At 36.6% G+C, this 20,414-nt stretch overlaps 1 protein-coding gene across 2 annotated transcripts; it reads right to left on the bottom strand.

The window, feature by feature from the left end:
• Nucleotides 1-336: 336 nt before the first annotated feature.
• LOC147286410 (uncharacterized) lies at nt 337-5,677 on the bottom strand. Of its 2 annotated transcripts, XR_015121949.1 has the most exons (12): nt 5,537-5,677; nt 5,124-5,188; nt 3,432-3,536; nt 2,893-3,148; nt 2,657-2,734; nt 2,397-2,572; nt 1,856-2,029; nt 1,251-1,341; nt 1,020-1,078; nt 792-910; nt 553-707; nt 337-466 (listed from the first exon to the last, which is right to left on the bottom strand). XR_015121949.1 is itself a non-coding variant. In XM_086241927.1 (6 exons), exons 2-6 carry the CDS (start codon nt 5,175-5,177, stop codon nt 2,439-2,441), a joined length of 627 nt encoding a protein of 208 aa, XP_086098053.1. In that variant the 5' UTR covers nt 5,178-5,188; nt 5,537-5,677; the 3' UTR covers nt 2,058-2,438. The 2 variants fall into 2 exon arrangements, 1 of the variants encoding a protein (XP_086098053.1); XM_086241927.1 differs by lacking the exons at nt 337-466; nt 553-707; nt 792-910; ... (1 more) ...; nt 1,251-1,341; nt 1,856-2,029 and having other exon boundaries at nt 2,058-2,572.
• Nucleotides 5,678-20,414: the final 14,737 nt, after the last annotated feature.

A 20,414-nucleotide genomic window follows, 5' to 3' on the forward strand; every position in this document is an offset into this window, starting at 1 on the left:
CAGTGTGCATCAATTCAACACTGATCAGAACTACAGTTTATTTTATTGGAGATCAGAACTACAGTTGAGATCCAAGCAAATCCAAGCGAAATTTGCATGACCACAGGATGGAAAGGCCAAAATTCAAGAAAACAAAGATGAATTCATCAAATGATGCAAGGTGAACAGATATTAAAGCACAGGGAGACTTAGATTGAGCATTAAACTGAAAAATGTAAACTGAAAAATGTAAGCTGAAATTCCAAAGAAAAAAAAAATCAACCTTTGAAAATGATTAACAGAAAGGATAAAGCTTGATGTTTCTACTCCCATCCGAAATCTAAACCAACAATGAAACATCCACAAACACAAATTCAATCTCTAGATGCAGCATACATCACATTCACAACTGTTGAAAAGAAATGGATAATATTTGATTGGGTGTAAGGAGGTATCCTTAATAAATGATTGTATCTCTCTTCATTGTCTGCAATCAGTAAACGAAACAAATTAAAGGAATTGATATTTTCAATCACAAACTGAAGATGTTTAGTTTATAGTTAGAGCACTCACATTGGAGATATATATCCATTGATCAAGAGTCTTGATAGCTTTCCCTAAAATTTGGGTTTCACGAGCCAAAGAAATTCCCTCAGCCATGGTTTTTCACCCGGCTGCTGACCAATAAAGCTGTTGCTGCATTTAGGATCTGGCCAACAGTTTTGGTCCTTTGGAAATGAATAGATTTGTCAAAAATAGGAAGTTAGCAATGACATTGATATGTTGTTGTGAAATGAATCAAGGAAACTTACAAATGTATCTGCAATAGAACCTTTCTCCCTTGACAATACACGCTTTAGTACCTCAGAGTTGTACTCTGGGTCTCCACCTCGCAAATCCTCTAGGGTGCAGCAAGGAATTCCAAACTCCACTGTATAATAAAAATTATGATTGTATTGGAGCATCAAGTTAATGATAGAGAATCCAAAATTCCAAAAGAACACAAATTAATGGCTGAGAACTAGAGACAAAAATCTCACATGGATCAAAGACGAACTCCTCAATCTTATTAGGAGTCACATCAAGATATGCCCGGGTCCTATATTCAAATCAATTATGCATTAGGATTTATGTTAAATTAGAAATACAACGAGACACTGGTACAAAGTTTTAAAAAAATTAAATTAAGAAAGAATTCTTTGATGGCAATGAAAAGCCTTACAACAACTTCCAAATAAACATAATCTAATATAAAAAGATGGGGACTTTACCAAGGGGACTCATTTCATCCAAGCCCTCTGAGTGAACAACTAATGCTCTTTTCATCCCAAAGCTTTGCAGTGCTTTAGCCATCTTTAAGACCTACCCAATGAAGACATATAATGAACCACATGCTTATGAAACTATTGAAACTCTACAATATGGACCTTGTGTCCACCAAAGTGTTGATCAAACAACATACATTATAATCATTAAACAAGCCATGCTAAATCCATTTACATGAAGTGAAACCCAGTCAACAAAGAAATGAAACATAGTTCACATGCTATTAAAAAAAATAGAGAACCATACAACACTCACTATGCAAACCTCAATGCCACATATAGAGTAGACAAAACTCTAACACATTTGTTGAAAACTAAGTAGAAATCAATATAAAACAGGCATAAATGCAACTTTAACTACCATCAACCAACCCCATTGTCCCCCACCAACAAGATTCATGTGCAAAATGCCAAAAAAAATCCAAACATCACGTGAAAAGCAACAAAAAATGACCATATAACCCACAAAAGATAAAAAATAGAGAATCTATCACTCACATCAGTACAGAGAATATCTTCCAAATCGATAAAAGTGAGAATCTTATACTTACCATACTGTGGGTTTTCGGAACTGCGTCTAATGATTGGATTCATTGCTCTGAGCCCTAATCTTCTTCGATTACACTTAATCGAAGAACTTTGTCACATTTTCCCCTCTTCACTAACTGCCTCTTTCTCTTGCGCAAACCCTAAGTTGTCTCCTCTTTCTCATTGACCTCAGTTGACTACAAATGAACATACATTAACTAAGAAGATATTAAAGCATTCATGAAATGACTAAATTGACCTTGGGTATGTGGTCACTTGCAAAGCACATGACTCACTTCCATCCATTTCATTAACGGAAATCAACTTAGGTACTACATTGGTACAAAATAAAAGTTCAGGTATGCAATTGAGACAAATAAAAGTTCAGGTACTTATTTGGGACACGGGTAATAGTTCAGGTGAAAAAACCCTTGAAAATATTGTGAAACACCCTTAGTTGTTACTAACTGTAATACCTCAGTATATAATGCCACCATGAAAGATGAGTAAATACAAGACAAAAGCAAAAACAAATCCTGCTACAGTCTAGAGCTCATTTATTACTTCCTGTCGACAATGGAGAGGTTGCCCTCGCAAATTGCTGTTCTATTTAGTCAAATTTTCTTCAAGCCTGTCAATTGCAGCTCCAACACCACTCCTTGCTTCTCCTTGATCTGAATCAGGATGTGCAACCAGATTCCCTTCATTTGCTTTCTCTACCAGCTTCAAATGTGCCCATCCTGCCACAAAATGCATCAAACCATGTTAGCAGCATAGGAACAGGAAATGCATACTTGGGAAGATAGCATGGATGAATGTATTACCAAGTGGAAAACAAAATGCTGCTCCTAGGACTGAACCCAGCAGCACATTTCTTGCGCGCCATTGCAATGATCCCGGCACTAGAAAACATAGAAACAAAATGTTAGATAACAGAAGACTGCAGTTCATCAATTATTTTTCACGTCTGAAAGGGCTTTAAACATAAACTTCAGACGTTGATGCTTCCACACATGCCCAATGACTATACAACCCCAAAGAGTTGGATATGAATTCATACTTATTAGACCAAATGTAGCAGCAGTGACTGAACCAGCTCCGACAGCATTGAAAACATCATGCACATCCCGTGTCTCAGCAAGCAGATTTTGCAAACCACAAAATGTAGCAGTAAACAATCCAAGGCGCACTCCACCAACTATTGAGCCCCGAGTGACTCTAATGAACCTTTTCTCCATTGCATCTCTCATCAAACGATATTGCTCGCGCTTGTCTGGTGTGCTTCCAAGCTTCAACATTACCTCCGCGTCCTTGCTCTGGCAAAAGAGGCAGGGTCCTCATAAGTTTGAACATAATATAGTTGAAATATAATGTCAAAACAGAAAAGCTATGTAGATGAATAAACAGTTAATTTGAAAAAATTTATCATCAAAGTATAAAGGAACAACCTGAAACAAAACCACTCTGCATGTTATGTTTATCCAATCTTCAAAGATTCACATAATAATCGAACATTTAAATTGATTGAACACTGTCATGAAATACTATAAAAAGCATCAAGTATGCACTTGGAGCATTGTTATTTAGATAGAAACTTACAACTGAAGCAGCTGCCTCCTTGCTACCACCATATAACATGCCTGCAAACACTCCGACGACAGTTGCTGTGCCCCAGTTGACCGTTCCTGCTAGTTTTGGAGAATGCTAATTCAAAGAACACAATGTTATTCTCTTCGGCAGGCATTTTAGCAAACATATGTTAGTCAATTCGAACATAATGTAATAGGCAAGTTTCATAAACATGTAACAAACAAAACCCAAATTTTAAAATCTTAAAATTAACAATTTTAAGGACCCAATTAAGCAAGTGACCCTAAAATCCTAAACTTGACCCAAAAATGAACAAAAACAATTATGTGAAGGCCCTAATTAACCCCATATTACTCGGTATAAGAGAAGTTTCTTATAAGAATAGCAAACAAGTTAACATTTTGCAAGTATTTTAGTAAGTAAAGTGAGGTGAGATAATCCATTACATTTGAGACGGCTTCTTCGGAATCCTCGAGAGCTTCCATTATCAAATAGTATGCTCTACACACGAACCACCCAAAGAGGACCTCGTAACAATGGTAGCGTTTGGTTTCCAAGAAAATTAAGTGTTCTTTATTTTTTTCTTTTGGCTCGACAACGATAGCAGCTGAAGGTAATTTTAGAGTACTGTTTTCTGGGCAACCGAACAGGTGGGCAAGAGGTACGAGGACGGTGATAATGACCGCCATCGCTAGTTCTCACTTCTCAGTGAGGTGGCATGTGGAAAATCGAATGTCAACATGAGGATTCGAGAAAAACAACATGTCATGTGTATAGCTTACAATAACCATGGATACGACAAAACGTTTAATATAGGCCTATACTTTTTTTATGGGTTACGAGTCTTATGACAAGCCATTTGCATCAGATAGGCCTTAACAAACACACAATAAAAGAAAAATGGTGCTTTCTTAATCCTTATAAATCATTCAACATTAATTGGATGATACTTATCAAATATGCTTAACTATATAGCTAGCTATTAATTTAGTGATATTTATCTCTTTATTGAGAGAGGTCCTAAATTACAATAATATTGTATTTTTTTTTCACTTTAAATAGTTGTATCACTCGCACTATTATAGTCATAGAGAAGCAAAGAAACACTTGAACTTAAAGCAACTCCATGAGTAGCATTTCATGCAATTTTTATTGGCTTGTAGTACCAAAAAACAGCCTAAAGCTTGCTGCAGCATTTCAAAAGTCACCCTACTGATTTCAAAAACAAATAATTCTCCAACCAAAAAGAGAAGCAAAACCCATAAACAATTCACCAAAAGATTCTCAACACTACATGTGATCTGAATAAATTCCCCCCCAAATCATGCCTACAAGGTCGAGCAAGGCATCATTGCAATTGTTTGCACTCCCACTAACCACTAGTACTCTTCCTCTCATACACAAATTAACAAACACTTCTTAAAGCATGGTATTTTTCCTAGTTAATAGCATCAGGAACCTAAACAATCCTCATATATAGTTCAATTTGAAACAGAATTTCACTGAACAATAGAATGATTTAATAAAATAAAAAAAACCCAAAAGATAGAATTATATTATTTGTTTATATATATAGCAGTTATATCAAAAATAAGAAATATATCAAAAAAATAATTAGGTTAGATTCAATACCTCCAAATAATCCAGAATAAAAAAATAAAATAAAAAAAGTTGAAATAAGGCAGAATTGCAGTATCATACCAGCGCCTCATTGGCTTGATTTTCGGTAACTTCAACATTGTATTTATCATCCATGGCTTTGTTATCTGAAAATTTATATAACATGAAAAAAAAAAAATTATATGAAAAGGCAAAACAAAAAGGAGAAAATAAGAAAACAGATATTTGGTTCAGATCCAATTGATACCACTTTTTTATATGATCATAAAGCGTTCAAAATACCGGCCGAAATACCAAAATGTCGACCGAAATATCGGTTTCTGGACTAGGCAATATCGACAGGGGGGGTGAAGCAAAGTCTTCACCCGTATCCCCGATATTTTCTACAAATTTCGGATGCCCCTGACATTCTACCGATATTCAGAGAAACCTAATCAATGAATTAACATAAAATTATCAAAACCCAATAAGTGAAAAGGAAGAATCTGACATACCTTTAGCCTTTACATCCCATCGACATAAATCTCTTCAATTTATGAGAGTTTCGGCACCCAAACTTTGAGCAGGAACCTTCAATCAGCAGCTGTGAGTTTGTGACTGAGTTCTCTCTCTCGCGCGCGCGGTCTCTGGGCGGCAAAACGTTTTATTTGTATGGAAATGATTTGTTTTTTTTTTTAAGTGCCGCTATTTGCACACCTTTTTCTTCTCTTTGCACACCCTTTCTTAAAAAAAAAAAAAAAAAAAAAAAACTCAAAGGAAAATACCTTATACCCCATCCATTTTTCTTTTTGCACACCCTTCCTAAACAGAAAAAAAAAAAAACACACACACTCAAAAATCACACACCCCATCCCCATCTCCCCCCCCCCCTTAACACACCCCCTCACCCACACACCCCCTCCCAACCTCTCCTCTCTCCGGCACACACCCATCCCCGAGCAGCCTACCACCACCGGCGACCACCCCACCCTCTCTTCTTTTTCTTCCCCCTACCCCGACCACCTCCCTTCCTCCAGCAAGCTCACCATCGCGCGCCGGAGAAGAAAACTTAAAAAAAAAAAATTGGACCAGGTTCGGTGGACCAGTGCCGAACCTGATGGTTTCGTTTGGTAGGTACCCACCGAACAATCCTATTCTATTCGGCGGGTACCTGTCGAAAGAAACCACCAGGTTCGGCATTGGTCCGCCGAACCCACTGCAATTTTTATTTTTTTTAAATTTGTTTGGATGTCTGCTTGGGTGAGAGGAGAGAGGGAAGGAGAGATAGAGAGATAGAGAGAGAGAGAGAGAGAGAGAGAGAGAGAGAGAGAGGAGAAAGGGAGGAGCCGAGGAAGGGCTACCGGGCTGGTTATGGTGGCTGTTTTGGGTGGTGCTGCGAGGAAGGTGGTGGCGCGCGGTGGTGGTGCGAGGAATGTGGTGCTACTGGTGCGAGGAAGGTGGTGATCGGGCGGAGGGAAAAAAAACAGAGCAAGGGGGTGTGTCCGAGGGGGAGATGGGGATGGGGGTGTGTGGGTGAGGGAAGGGCCAAATGGTCTTTTCTCTTGAATATTTTTTTTTTTTTCAGAAAGAGTGTGCAAAAAGAAATTTAGGAGTGTGCAAATAGCAGCCCTCTTTTTTTATATGATAATAGTTGTATTTATATAGTTTGCTGTTTTTTCTTAGCTTTATTGTTTTTTTTTTTTTTTAGTTGAGGGGAGGGGAGATGAACTTGAGTACATTGTGAGTAATTTTACGGTATTTCTAATTGAGTAAAAACTGCAATAGCTTTATTGTTTATTAATACTTTCATGTTGGACTAGTCTTCATTCTATTAGTATTTTTTAATTATATACTACAAAACCGTAATGTTGTTAATTGGTTTATTGTATAAGTTATACATTTAACTATTATACAATTAATTATATGCTATTAGGTGACTGATTTCAAATGGCAAGTAGCAATGGAAGTTCTGGAATTGATCTAGCAAGAAGTATGCCACTGTTGTATAAGACAATAAGTATGAGACCACATGCATATCGATTTTGTCATTCTACTTTTTAGAGTGGAGGCATTACACGCTTGAAATACTATTTGGCCGGTTATAATTCATCAAAGAGTGTAAAGAAATGCATTAATGTACCACCAGTCATTAAGAAAGAAGTTATCACATGGATAAAGAGTAAAGATGATGTCAAACAAAAGAATGCAGTTATTGCCGAGATCATACGATCTAAATTGAAAGAGGATTACATGACTAGTGAAAGAAGCATCACAATTGATGACGATGACAATGAAGATGATGGACACATGATTTCTAATGATTTACACCCTTTTGAGCGAGATGATTATCGTGTTGTCATACAAACATCAACACAATCTAGGTTTAATCAAATAGGCAGCCAACAAAGTGGTCGAAATGGTAGTAGTCAAACACCACAATAATATCGTCGCACACAAAACTTAAAGGACCTACTACCCTTCCTCCAAAACCTATGCCTTACACTAAAGAGCTAGAGATTGAAGTTGACAAAATTAAAACCAAGGCGATAATCGATGGTCCTCCAAGAACAAAAAAGAGTTGTAGGCCTTTTTGGGTAAGATAAACTTTCTACGGCGCGATAATTAATGAAGTTATGCATTAACTATCCATTATAGTTCAATTTTACTTTTCATACTTGTAACTGATGCATCCCTTACATATCATATACTTATCATATAGACCCTAATTTATGATAATAAAAGACATGCATTGATGATTAATTTAACACTTCATAAATTTTTATTTAAAAATTATGTGTTTTGAAGCCAATATCTATTATATATGTGGACGGCGGTGCACCGATATAGATAACGATATCGATATTACCTTATTTGGAGTCTCGATAATATCTCCACGACCAGTATTTTGAACCTTCGATCATATACAATGCTGAGAAATAGAAAATAAAGAATAAGATCATCAATGGATTCAAAATGTTGATCTCTTTTTTTCTTTCTTTCAAATTGTCCAAAATATCGTTAATTAAGAAAATAATAACAGCATAAATGGAGCTTTTGAAACCTCAATCTTCTTATCTTCCTACATTCACTCAAAAAAGCAAACAGTCTATAAAGCATAAATCAATATTATAACTCATATTGATCTCCCACTCATTTGAACTCAGCTTCCATATATATGCCACTATAATTATAGAGCTGCACGACAAACCTTAACTTTTTATAATATTGCAATGTTCAAAACTCAAACATTCACTTCATTTGATTTACTAAGTCTCTGTTTAGTAAACGATGTTAGATCAACTTAATAGAAAAGTAATTTTTCCCTCGCAACAAATTTTTGAAGCAACTGGAGGGCACAATTTAAAATCCACTTCTAAGGGAAGTAGATGAGAAATCAGGATTCAATTAGTGAATTTATCCATAATGCCCATTGTTTGTGGATATATAAATCCACGAACTATGGCCAATGGATAGTAATTAAGCCGCTACGTCAACTGACTTAAAGTCCTATTTAGCACTTGACCGGTCAGAATGTTATAGATCTCAAAAGCCTCTTAGGTTGGTTCGCAACCATATCTAAAGCCGATGTCTCGTCACATTATTTTAAGGAAGACTTAGAGTCTAGTCCATTTTATGAGTCTTTCTTAGATTAAGACCGGTAGTGATTTAGGGTTTTAATAAAGTTCTTTTATTTTTCTTCTTTGACAGCTCTATGTTAGGTTTTAACTTCGGAATTTTAGGCTCCTCCCAAAATTCCGGAGTTAAAACCTAACATGCAGCCTCTACAAAGCCCTTAGGAGAGGAAATACCCTTCAAATCAGGGATGACTTTATTATGAATTAAAATTATTTTCTTATAAATTTAAAGGACTTTATTATGAATTAAAAAAAATTCTTATAAATTAAAGGATTTTATTATGAATTAAAATGATTTTCTTATAAATTTTAAAACACTACTGGTCTCCATCTAAAAACTGTTTTTTTTAAAAGACCCAAGCCTAATTATCTCTTATTTTTATTCCAAGCGTTGTTAGGTCATGCTCATTTGTGTGCACTTTGAATCGACAACCACAATAATTTATCCTTAGAAGTTAAGGTTGAAAGTTTAATTTAGGTGATCTATTCACTTAATTAACTTGATTAAATTCACTTTCAGTGATCGGACCCCAATTTTAATTTTATATGATCATTCATGAAATAGTCAAACAGACACAACTCTGACGATGCAGTAACTAAAATCTGAACCTCCAGATTTACTTATAAAATCAAATCAACTTCAGTAAATACCACAAGTCAGAACACACCTGGGAATTGAGTGACACCCTATGCACTCAAAGGATCCATCAATGTAGGCATCCCAGTGCTATCAACAACTAAAGTGGTGTGTCGACAGATTTAACAAACTTTCATTTAGCATTCATGGTTTAAGTTAACATGCTAAAGTGAAGTGTGTGATCTTGTGAAGATATTTTTCGAATCAATAATCAGCAACACATAAGAAAACAGATCACAAACAAGCCACACAATTGTTCACCCAGAAAACCACTAACGGTTAAAAACTGGGGGTCTTTCCGGCTGACCAAGCAATCCACTAAAGAAGAAGTTCAATACAAAGGGAGCACACAGCACACAAGCTCAATCACTAAGTCCTAGACTAAGTGGCAGCTTTCTTACCCCTTTGTGCAACTTCCATAAGCAAGGCAATCGGTCATTCATGAAGAAGGCAGCTCCAACTCCAAGCTCATCAACCCATGGCACCAATTCACACCAAGCCCAGTAGATTCATCAATGTATGCACATGATATGCCAATGTTGGATTCTTAAAAAGAAGATCAACCTTCTCAAGCTAGAGGCATGAAAAGGTTGATATTGAAAACTTCAACTAAAATCTAAAATGAATGTGTTTGAAGAATATATAAAAAGATTTAAACACTCAAATCCATTTAGAATTTTAGATGAAACAAACAAGTTCAGAAAATCTTTTTGATTTTTGAATTAAAAGACCATTTTCTGAATTGATAAAGATGAGCACTTACCCCTGAAAATACCCAGGCATAAAACCACGAAAATACACACTCTAAATGCTCATCAACCCAAGCCAAAAAATCTGAACAGAGTATCACATATACCCGTACACACACACGCCAATTCCGTGTTTGCCCGAGCCACGTGTAAGCCAATCAATGGCTGTCCACAAGAGACGAATAAGGGGCATATTCTCTTTGTCCTAGAGGGGTATCCTAGTATTACTAAGGATAGAAATGAGGAGCTGTAAAAAGTAATTTTGCTTTATTTTGCAAAAATCAGAAATGGGGAAGATGATGAATAGTGCTGATGTGTGTAGGTGTGTGGCGTGAATGGCAAAGAAGCAATCAAATCTGATTGATACAGTAGGGGAACCAAGCCATGTGCAATGCACATGCATGTTTAGTAAAAAACAGAACATGGGCTTTCAATGAAATGGGCTTTAAAAGTAAAACCCGAAATGGCCCCACTGTAGTGACTGTGACTTAAGTATCAACCACTGTACGTGAAAAACATTGTTCTTTATGTTCAGTGAATGACTAGTCAAATAGACAAAAAACTGTTATTTTCATGAAATGAATGAAGTGCAGTATACCTTGAGTCTTTGTTCATTCTTGACTTCTTCAATACAACTGATCTTGTCCTTAATCTAGCCTAGAGCTTGTGAGTGATTAAATAAAAATAAATACAATGGTTTTGACAAGGAAAATAGCCAATATAACAAATCCTAGAAACTAACAATCTCCCCCTTTGGCTTTGCTTGACAAAACATCAACCCATTCACCTCACAAGACTCTTAACACTCAGCCCAACACTATGTTATAATGTACCTGCAAGAAGAAATACTTGCACAACACAGAATATGATAGTACAGCAACCAATGTAGTTTTAAAGCAGCAAGCAATCAAATACATTCTCCCCCTTTTTGTCATGGAAAGACAAAAGGACATACACCAGAAGAAAGAAGAGTTCAGTTCAAAAGCATAGAAAGTTGGAGAGATATTCAAGAGAAAAATACATGCTGAAAGAGTAAATTCCATAAAAGTCTGACTCCCCCTAAATTCGAACTCCCCCTAGGACTGATAAACGGCAGCAGCTGCAGCATCTCAATACCGGGCTTGCAGAATATAGACATATAATATGAGAGGCAGCTAGAGAAGAAAATAGGCATGCAAAAAAGATTGAAATGCCCTTTAATGAACAGGAACCCAAAGAGCTGAATGGTCGTGTTAAAATGACTGTATGTGACGACTGCAGACCAATCAAATTGACAAAGTTCGTACAGAACAGAACTGGGACATAAAGCAGTCATGAAATTTGACGAAAAGATAGAGGAATCCTAGAAGAGTTGGAAGCAATGACACACAAGAAAAATCTACGAGTTAGATGTGCTTCAGGAATTTTATTTTGACAAAAACAAAAAACAATTGAAATGCATTAACCACCAATGTCAATACTCTAATAGATATGGAAAATGAAGATTGCAAATTTTGTGCAAGAAAATAAGCATATTTGGGAAATAGGGAGGTCAATGCTAGCATTCAAGACTTGTTCAAGATGGAAAAACAATGTCAAAGACAACCAAAGAGGTTAAATAAGTTTCATCCACAACAAGAGATTAGAATTTAACCACTCAAGAGAATTTCTAATTTGGGAACAAATCTTGAAAGCAAAGTTTTTCAACTCATGACAATGGCTATGAGAAAATTATTTTCATTTGTTTTGTTTAGGCACATCCCAAGTTAAGTGCAATGATTTGGTCCAATTTTGCGACTCTTTACCCTAGAACACCATAAAAACACCTTATTTCTCCCTAGGGCCTTGACTTCTTCGGTCACACTTTCTTTTTTTTTTTGTTATTTTGTATGGTGCACATTTGTTCAAATGAGGAAAGTTTAGCTGAAGATGGGTCACAAATGAGGAATTATATTGAAGGGCTAAATTGCATCCTCATACAAATTGTCTTTGAAAAGCATTTAACAAGTTTGATTGATTATGACAAAGTGTTAAATAAAAAAAATCTCAAGGCTAACATTTGACAAGAAGGAGGGATTATGCTTATTGACATGACTCATGTTATGCAAGAACCTTTTTGAATATAAAAAAGAGTGTGACAAATAATGTTAAGACCTTTCAAAGTGGTTATTTTCTTTAAAAGAAAAACTACTTAACAAAATAAAAGAAACTTAAACAATGAAGCACATTTAACTACAAGGAATTATGCATGTGTACAAATGCCAATTGACTTCCGGAGACTAATGTGCTTTGGATTCTCTAGAGCTTTTGTAAAGATGTCTGCAAGTTGTTGTTCGGAAGGAACAAAAGTCAAAGTAAGAGTTCCACTCTCCACAAGATCTCGAATGAAATGATGTCTTATGTCAATATGCTTGGTTCTAGTATGTTGCACCGGGTTCTTGGAGATATCTATAGCACTCATGTTATCACAATAGATGAGAAAAGTTTTCTCATCAATTCCATAATCGGCTAACATTTGTCTCATCCAAATGAGTTGTGTACAACAACTCCCTGCTGCTATGTATTCAGCTTCAGCAGTCGACAAAGAGACAGAATTCTGCTTCTTGCTATGCCAAGATACTAAGTTATTCCCAACATAGAAAGCACCACCCGAGGTGCTCTTCAAATCATCACTACACCCAGCCCAATCAGAGTCACTAAATCCAACCAATTTAGTGTTGGTATCATGGGTATACCACAACCCATCGTCAAGAGTCCCACTTACATATTTGATGATCCTCTTTGTTGCAAACAAATGAGATTCTTTGGGATCACTTTGGAACCTAGCACACACTCCTACCGCAAACGATATGTCCGGTCTACTAGCTGTGAGGTAGAGGAGACTTCCTATCATGCTTCTATACAAGGTTTGGTCCACTTGCTTACCACTTGGATCCCTATGAAGTTTGGAGCTTTTACTCATTGGAGTAGTAGCCACTTTGGAAGACTCAAGCCCAAACTTTTTGACCAAATTTCTAGCATACTTAGATTGGGAGATAAATATCCCACTATCTACTTGCTTAACTTGCAACCCTAAAAAGAAATTCATTTCACCAACTAGACTCATTTCAAATTCACTAGACATTACATCAATGAATCTCTTAACATGAAAATTTGAAGTTGAACCAAAGACAATATCATCCACATAAACTTGAGCAATCAAGACATCATTTTTTAACCTTTTTACAAATAGGGTCTTGTCAACCGACGCTCTTTGATACCCATTGGACAACAAGTGATGAGAGAGTCTCTCATACCAAGCTCTTGGAGCTTGCTTCAGCCCATACAAGGCTTTCCTCAATTTATAAACACCATCTCTCATGTGAGGATCCTCAAAACCTTTTGGTTGTTCCACAAAAACTTTCTCATTCAAGTAACCATTTAAAAATGCTGTTTTAACATCCATTTGATACAATTTGAACTTAAGATGACATGCAATGGCACAAAGTAACCTAACGGACTCAAGTCTAGCAACGGGTGCAAAGGTCTCATCAAAATCAATACCCTCTAATTGAGAGTACCCTTGAGCAACAAGCCTAACCTTGTTTCTAACTACATTCCCAAATTCATCAGATTTATTTTTGAAGATCCATTTGGTTCCAATGACATTTGTGTTGGCTGGTCTTTCTACAAGAGTCCACACTTGGTTTCTCTCAAATTGGTTCAATTCCTCATGCATTGCACTCACCCATTCCTCATGATTGAGTGCTTCTTTGACATTATTAGGTTCAACAATGGACACATAGCACACATGAGCAAGTTCATTTGCCATTTGTTTTCTAGTCCTAACTGGCTGGTCTAAAGAACCTAGAATTACATCTTCACCATGGTTACACCTTACCCATCTTGGTTTTTCAGATCTGTCACTCAAGGTTTTGTCATTTTGTTCGCTCTCTGACTTATCAAACTCAACATTTTTTGAGTCATCAGTAGGTTCATCACTGCCTGACTTGGACTCTTCTTTAACCAAATTATCCTCTTTAGGATCAGATTGAGGGAACAATCCATCCTTATCTGCAGCCATTTCAATAGATGCATCATGATCATCTATTTTCACATTTATGGACTCCATCATAGAATTTGTTCGCAAATTGAAAACTCTGAAAGCTCTACTGTTGGATGAATAGCCTAAAAACAGACCCTCATCACTCTTAGAATCAAATTTCCCCAAATGTTCTCTATCCCTAAGGATGTAACATGCACTCCCAAACACTCTAAAGTGTGTAACCTTAGGTTTCCTACCCTTCCACAGTTCATAGGGAGTCTTTTTGGTTCCTAGCCTAAGGTAGACTCTATTTATGATGTAACATGCTGTGTTTACCGCCTCAGCCCAGAAATGTTTAGCAAGATTTTTGCTATTCAACATCACTCTTGCCATCTCAATCAAAATCCTATTCTTTCTCTCAACAATTCCATTTTGTTGGGGTGTTATTGGAGCTGAGAATTCATGTTTAATACCCATTTGACAACAAAACTCATCGAATTGAGAGTTTTCAAACTCAGTTCCATGGTCTAATCTAATTCTGGACAGGGTTGACAGACTCGACATACCTTCACTTTTCAGCAGTTTCACAATCTTGACAAAATGATGAAATGTCTCCGACTTGTCCTTAAGAAATGACACCTAAGTGTACCTAGAAAAATCATCTACCATGACTAGAATGTATTTATTTCCACCTATTGACAAGGTTTGGACAGGACCAACTAAATCCAAGTGAATTAGTTCAAGTGTCCTAGAGGTGCCTATGTCTTTGACTCTTTTGTGTGGTTCTTTGGTTTGTTTCCCCATTTGACATGGACCACAAATAAAAGTTTCGGGCTTTCCTATCTTTGGTAGACCTCTAACAACCTCATGCTTAGACAACTTGTAAAGATCATGAACATTAATGTGACCAAGTCTTTGATGCCAAAGAGAGCTAGTGTCATCAATAGCTCTATTGCAAGTATTCTTAATTTTTCCAACATTACCATCAAACACATAGCAATCATCCTTAGACCTAGGGGCATTCAAGATCTCCCTTCCTTGGGAGTCAACAATTCTACATCCACTCTTGGACATACACACTTCACCACCCCATTCATCACAAAGTTGGCTAATACTAAGCAAATTAGAATTCAGCCCATCAACAAATCTTACATTTTTCACTTCGGGTATACCGGGAATGTGTACAACCCCTTTTCCACTCACATAGGACTTCTCTCTTCCTCCAAAAGTCACACTACCACCATCATAAGGAGCAAGTGAGGTAAAGACCTCCTTATCTCCCGTCATATGTTTGGAACACCCACTATCTAGGTACCAAATGTTCCTCTTGGTGGCTGAAAAAGCATTCAAGGTTACTAGACATTTAGTGGAGCTCTTCACAACCCATCTTTGATGTGGACTTGGCTTATTTTTGGGAAGTGGGGTGACAAGTAAGGCAATTTTGGTTACCTCTTTGAGTAGATTGTTCACTTGCTCTTGTAGAGAAATATTTCTCTTTGGTTCACTTGATTTATTTCCTCTAAGTTTGTTGCAATTTGGTCTAATGTGACCCTTGACATGACAATAATGACAAACCGGGACAAACTTTGTTTTTCTAAGTGAAGTAGAACAATAAATTTGTGTGACACTTGATGTAGCTTGACTTGACTTAGAATGAGATGCATTTTGACCAATGTCAATGAAACCTAGACCCTTTTTGACACCATGATCAGATTTTGACTTGACAAAAATGGTCTTTGTGTTAGATACACTAGGACTATTTTCACTAAAACCCAAACCGGTTTTGTCACCATGATGCTTTCCAATCCTAAGCATCCTATCTACCTTTTCAGCCTCAATGGTGAGCTCAACAATGCTCTCATTTGCTTCATGTACTTCTTTTTGAAGTTTCTCATTCAAAGATTTAAAGTAGATGTTGCTCTCCTTGAGCACTTTGACTTGACTCTCAAAATTTTGTTTCAAGATAGCCACACTTTCTAATTCACTCTCTAATGACTCAATCTTCTCACACAATTTCAATTTAGCATTATTTAGTTTCTGATTTTCTTCCTTTATGCTAAGAGTTTCGGTGAAAAGTAAGTCATACTTATCACAAAGTGCAGTGTAAGACTCATCATCAGGAGTAGATTCTGAGTCAGACCCACCATCAACTTGTTCAATCTCCTTGATTGATGCAACAAATGCAACTTCATCACCCTCAATATCGGAAGAAGACTCACAATCATTTGAGTCCTCACTCTCACTATCACTCCAAGTGATTTTCATGGCTTTATTCTTACTTGATGAATAATTCTTTCTATTATTTGCACATTCAATTGCTATGTGACCTATTCCACCACAAGTGTAACATTTCACATCTCTCTTGGTTGTTCTTCCTTCCTTAAAGTTAGACTTCCTCTCTTGTTTTCTCTCAAATGAATTCTCTCCTTGAGGTTTGAATTTGGACTCCTTAAAGTTGTTACCACTAGTCCTATCTTTTCTCCCTTTATTTCTAAGAATTCGTCTAAATCTTTTGAAAAAAAGGACAACCTCATCATCGGACATGGATGATTTTTCACTCAAGTTTTCACTCATCTCTTTGACACTTTGCAAAGCAATATCCTTTGACTTCTTGCTGTCCCTTTCATCTATTTCAAGTTCCATCTCAAAAGTTTTAAGCTTTCCTACCAATTTACCAATTTTGAGTTCATCCAAATTTTGGACTTCTTGTATTGCATGCTTCTTAGATTGAAATCTCTTAGGTAGAGATCTAAGAACCTTTTGGACAATGGTAGACTCCTCATAAGGTTTACCTAGGGACATGGCTTCATTTGTGAGGGCTTCCAACCTTTCATAGAACTCGGAAAATGACTCGGACTCTTTCATCCTAATTTCTTCAAATTTGGCATGTACCATTTGAAGCTTAAGTGACCTAACTTGTTTGTCCCCTTCATGAACAACCCTAAGTTTGTTCCAAGCTTGCCTAGCCGTGACACAATGTTGTATGTGTGCAAATTGTGAGGAAGATAGTGCAGTGACAATAGCATTTCTAGCCTTCTTGTTGGAGCTAGAGGCCGTGACTTCGGCAAAAGACCATTCGGACCTAGACTTAGGAGTTTCAATCCCATCAACAGTTCGTGTGGGAGGAATCCACTCAACAGTGAGATACTCATATGCCAATTCGTCATAGGCATCAAGAAAAATTTCAAATTTCTCTCTCCAAGCAGCGTAGTTGCTGCCATCAAAGAATGGAGGAGAGTTGCAAGATCCTGCGACTCGATCTCTTTCCATCTAGACACATCTAGAAAACAAACAATACCCTAGGACCTCTCTATTTGCTTTTAGAGTAGCGCTCTGATACCAATTGAAAGTTTAATTTAGGTGATCTATTCACTTAATTAACTTGATTAAATTCACTTTCAGTGATCGGACCCCAATTTTAATTTTATATGATCATTCATGAACTAGTCAAACAGACACAACTCTGACGATGCAGTAACTAAAATCTGAACCTCCAGATTTACTTGTAAAATCAAATCAACTTCAGTAAATACCACAAGTCAGAACACACCTGGGAATTGAGTGACACCCTATGCACTCAAAGGATCCATCAATGTAGGCATCCCAGTGCTATCAACAACTAAAGTGGTGTGTGGACAGATTTAACAAACTTTAATTTAGCATTCATGGTTTAAGTTAACATGCTAAAGTGAAGTGTGTGATCTTGTGAAAATATTTTTCGAATCAATAATCAGCAATACATAAGAAAACAGATCACAAACAAGCCACACAATTGTTCACCCAGAAAACCACTAACGGTTAAAAACTGGGGGGTCTTTCTGGCTGACCAAGCAATCCACTAAAGAAGAAGTTCAATACAAAGGGAGCACACAGCACACAAGCTCAATCACTAAGTCCTAGACTAAGTGGCAGCTTTCTTACCCCTTTGTGCAACTTCCATAAGCAAGGCAATCGGTCATTCATGAAGAAGGCAGCTCCAACTCCAAGCTCATCAATCCATGACACCAATTCACACCAAGCCCAGTAGATTCATCAATGTATGCACATGATATGCCAATGTTGGATTCTTAAAAAGAAGATCAACCTTCTCAAGCTAGAGGCATGAAAAGGTTGATATTGAATCCTTCAACTAAAATCTAAAATGAATGTGTTTGAAGAATATATAAAAAGATTTAAACACTCAAACCCATTTAGAATTTTAGATGAAACAAACAAGTTCAGAAAATCTTTTTGATTTTTGAATTAAAAGACCATTTTCTAAATTGATAAAGATGAGCACTTACCCCTGAAAATACCCAGGCATAAAACCACGAAAATACACACTCTAAATGCTCATCAACCCACGCCAAAAAATCGGAACAGAGTATCACATATACCCGTACACACACACACGCCAATTCCGTGTTTGCCCGAGCCACGTGGAAGCCAATCAATGGCTGTCCACAAGAGACGAATAAGGGGCATATTCTCTTTGTCCTAGAGGGGTATCCTAGTATTACTAAGGATAGGAATGAGGAGCTGTAAAAAGGAATTTTGCTTTATTTTGCAAAAATCAGAAATGGGGAAGATGATGAATAGTGCTGATGTGTGTAGGTGTGTGGCGTGAATGGCAAAGAAGCAATCAAATCTGATTGATACAGTAGGGGAACCAAGCCATGTGCAATGCACATGCATGTTTAGTAAAAAACATAACATGGGCTTTCAATGAAATGGGCTTTAAAAGTAAAACCCGAAATGGCCCCACTGTAGTGACTGTGACTTAAGTATCAACCACTGTACGTGAAAAACATTGTTCTTTATGTTCAGTGAATGACTAGTCAAATAGACAAAAAACTGTTATTTTCATGAAATGAATGAAGTGCAGTATACCTTGAGTCTTTGTTCATTCTTGACTTCTTCAATACAACTGATCTTGTCCTTAATCTAGCCTAGAGCTTGTGAGTGATTAAATAAAAATAAATACAATGGTTTTGACAAGGAAAATAGCCAATATAACAAATCCTAGAAACTAACAAAGGTCTACGTTCCAAAGACTACCAAACCTGACCTCTATCATCCGTGTTTGTAGGACCATTCGCAAGACTCCCTCTTCCCCAAATGTCACCTCAGGTTGGCGCTTAAAGATTTCAGAGGAAATATGTCATAAATGGATTCACGGCTGTAGCTCCTTAGTTTTTATTGATTTTGGTTTAAGGGTGCTACTGAATTAATTAACTAGCTTAGTGCTAATTTTTACATTTTGAAACTCAAGATGTGCATTTAATCCACATGTTTAATTTTATGAAAATTATTTTACTCTATTGATGCACTTATGCTAATTTATTATGAATTAAAAAAAATTCTTATAAATTAAATGACTCTATTATAAATTAAAAAGATTATCTTATACATTTTAAAACACCCCGGTCTCCATCTAAAAATTATTTTTCTAAAAGACCCGAGCCTAATTATCTCTTATTTTTATTCCAAGCGTTGTTAGGTCATGCTCATTTATGTGCACCTTGAATTGACAACCACAATACCTTATCCTTAGAAGTTGAGGCCTTTCCGAAGACTACCAAACCTAACCTCTATCATCCGTGTTTGTAGGACCATTCGAAAGACTCCCCCTTCCCCAATTGTCACCTCGGGTTGGCGCTTAAAGATTTCGGAGGAAATATGTCATAAATGGATTCACGGCTGTAGCTCCCCAGTTTTATTGATTTTGGTTTAAAGGTGCTACTGAATTAATTAACTAGCTTAGTGCTAACATTTTGAAACTCAAGATGTGCATTTAATCCACATGTTTAATTTCATGAAAATTATTTTACTCTATGGATGCTCTTATGCTAATTGTGACTAACTTGGTTTAAAGTTTTATTTATATACTTGAAACAATATTTTCGGATTCATGCATGACTACACTTGTATATTTTTGTACTTATTACTTATGCATGCTAAAGGGACTCAAGATGGTTAAGGGTTTGACCTCTTGAACCCTAGTGTTGACTGACCATAGTGACTAGGACTAGAAACCTAGGTTACTTGGAGAAGAGATAAGGAAGGTGACCTTGATAAGTGACAGTGATCATGACATAGGTTGAGTATGTATTTGGGTTTGAAAGAAAAGATAAAAGAAATAAAATAAAAAAAGGAATGATGATCACTTAACTTAAACCCAATTATTTAAGTAAAGAGCTGTGAATGGTGGATGAGTTAGTAGGCCTAGCCCATTAGACTTAGTGATCAGTGGGAGAGAGAAAGAAAGAGACCAATGGGATTGGTCAACCAATTAGAACCCTTTTTGGGAAACTTAAAAATCTGACAGCTACCATAAACCCCTTCCCACGCCAAAAAGAAAACAATTTGGCCATGACTCTTTGTTTTCCC

Source organism: Dryas octopetala, chromosome 4 (assembly GCF_963921425.1).
Source record: "Dryas octopetala chromosome 4, drDryOcto1.1, whole genome shotgun sequence".
Taxonomy (NCBI): Eukaryota; Viridiplantae; Streptophyta; class Magnoliopsida; order Rosales; family Rosaceae; genus Dryas; species Dryas octopetala.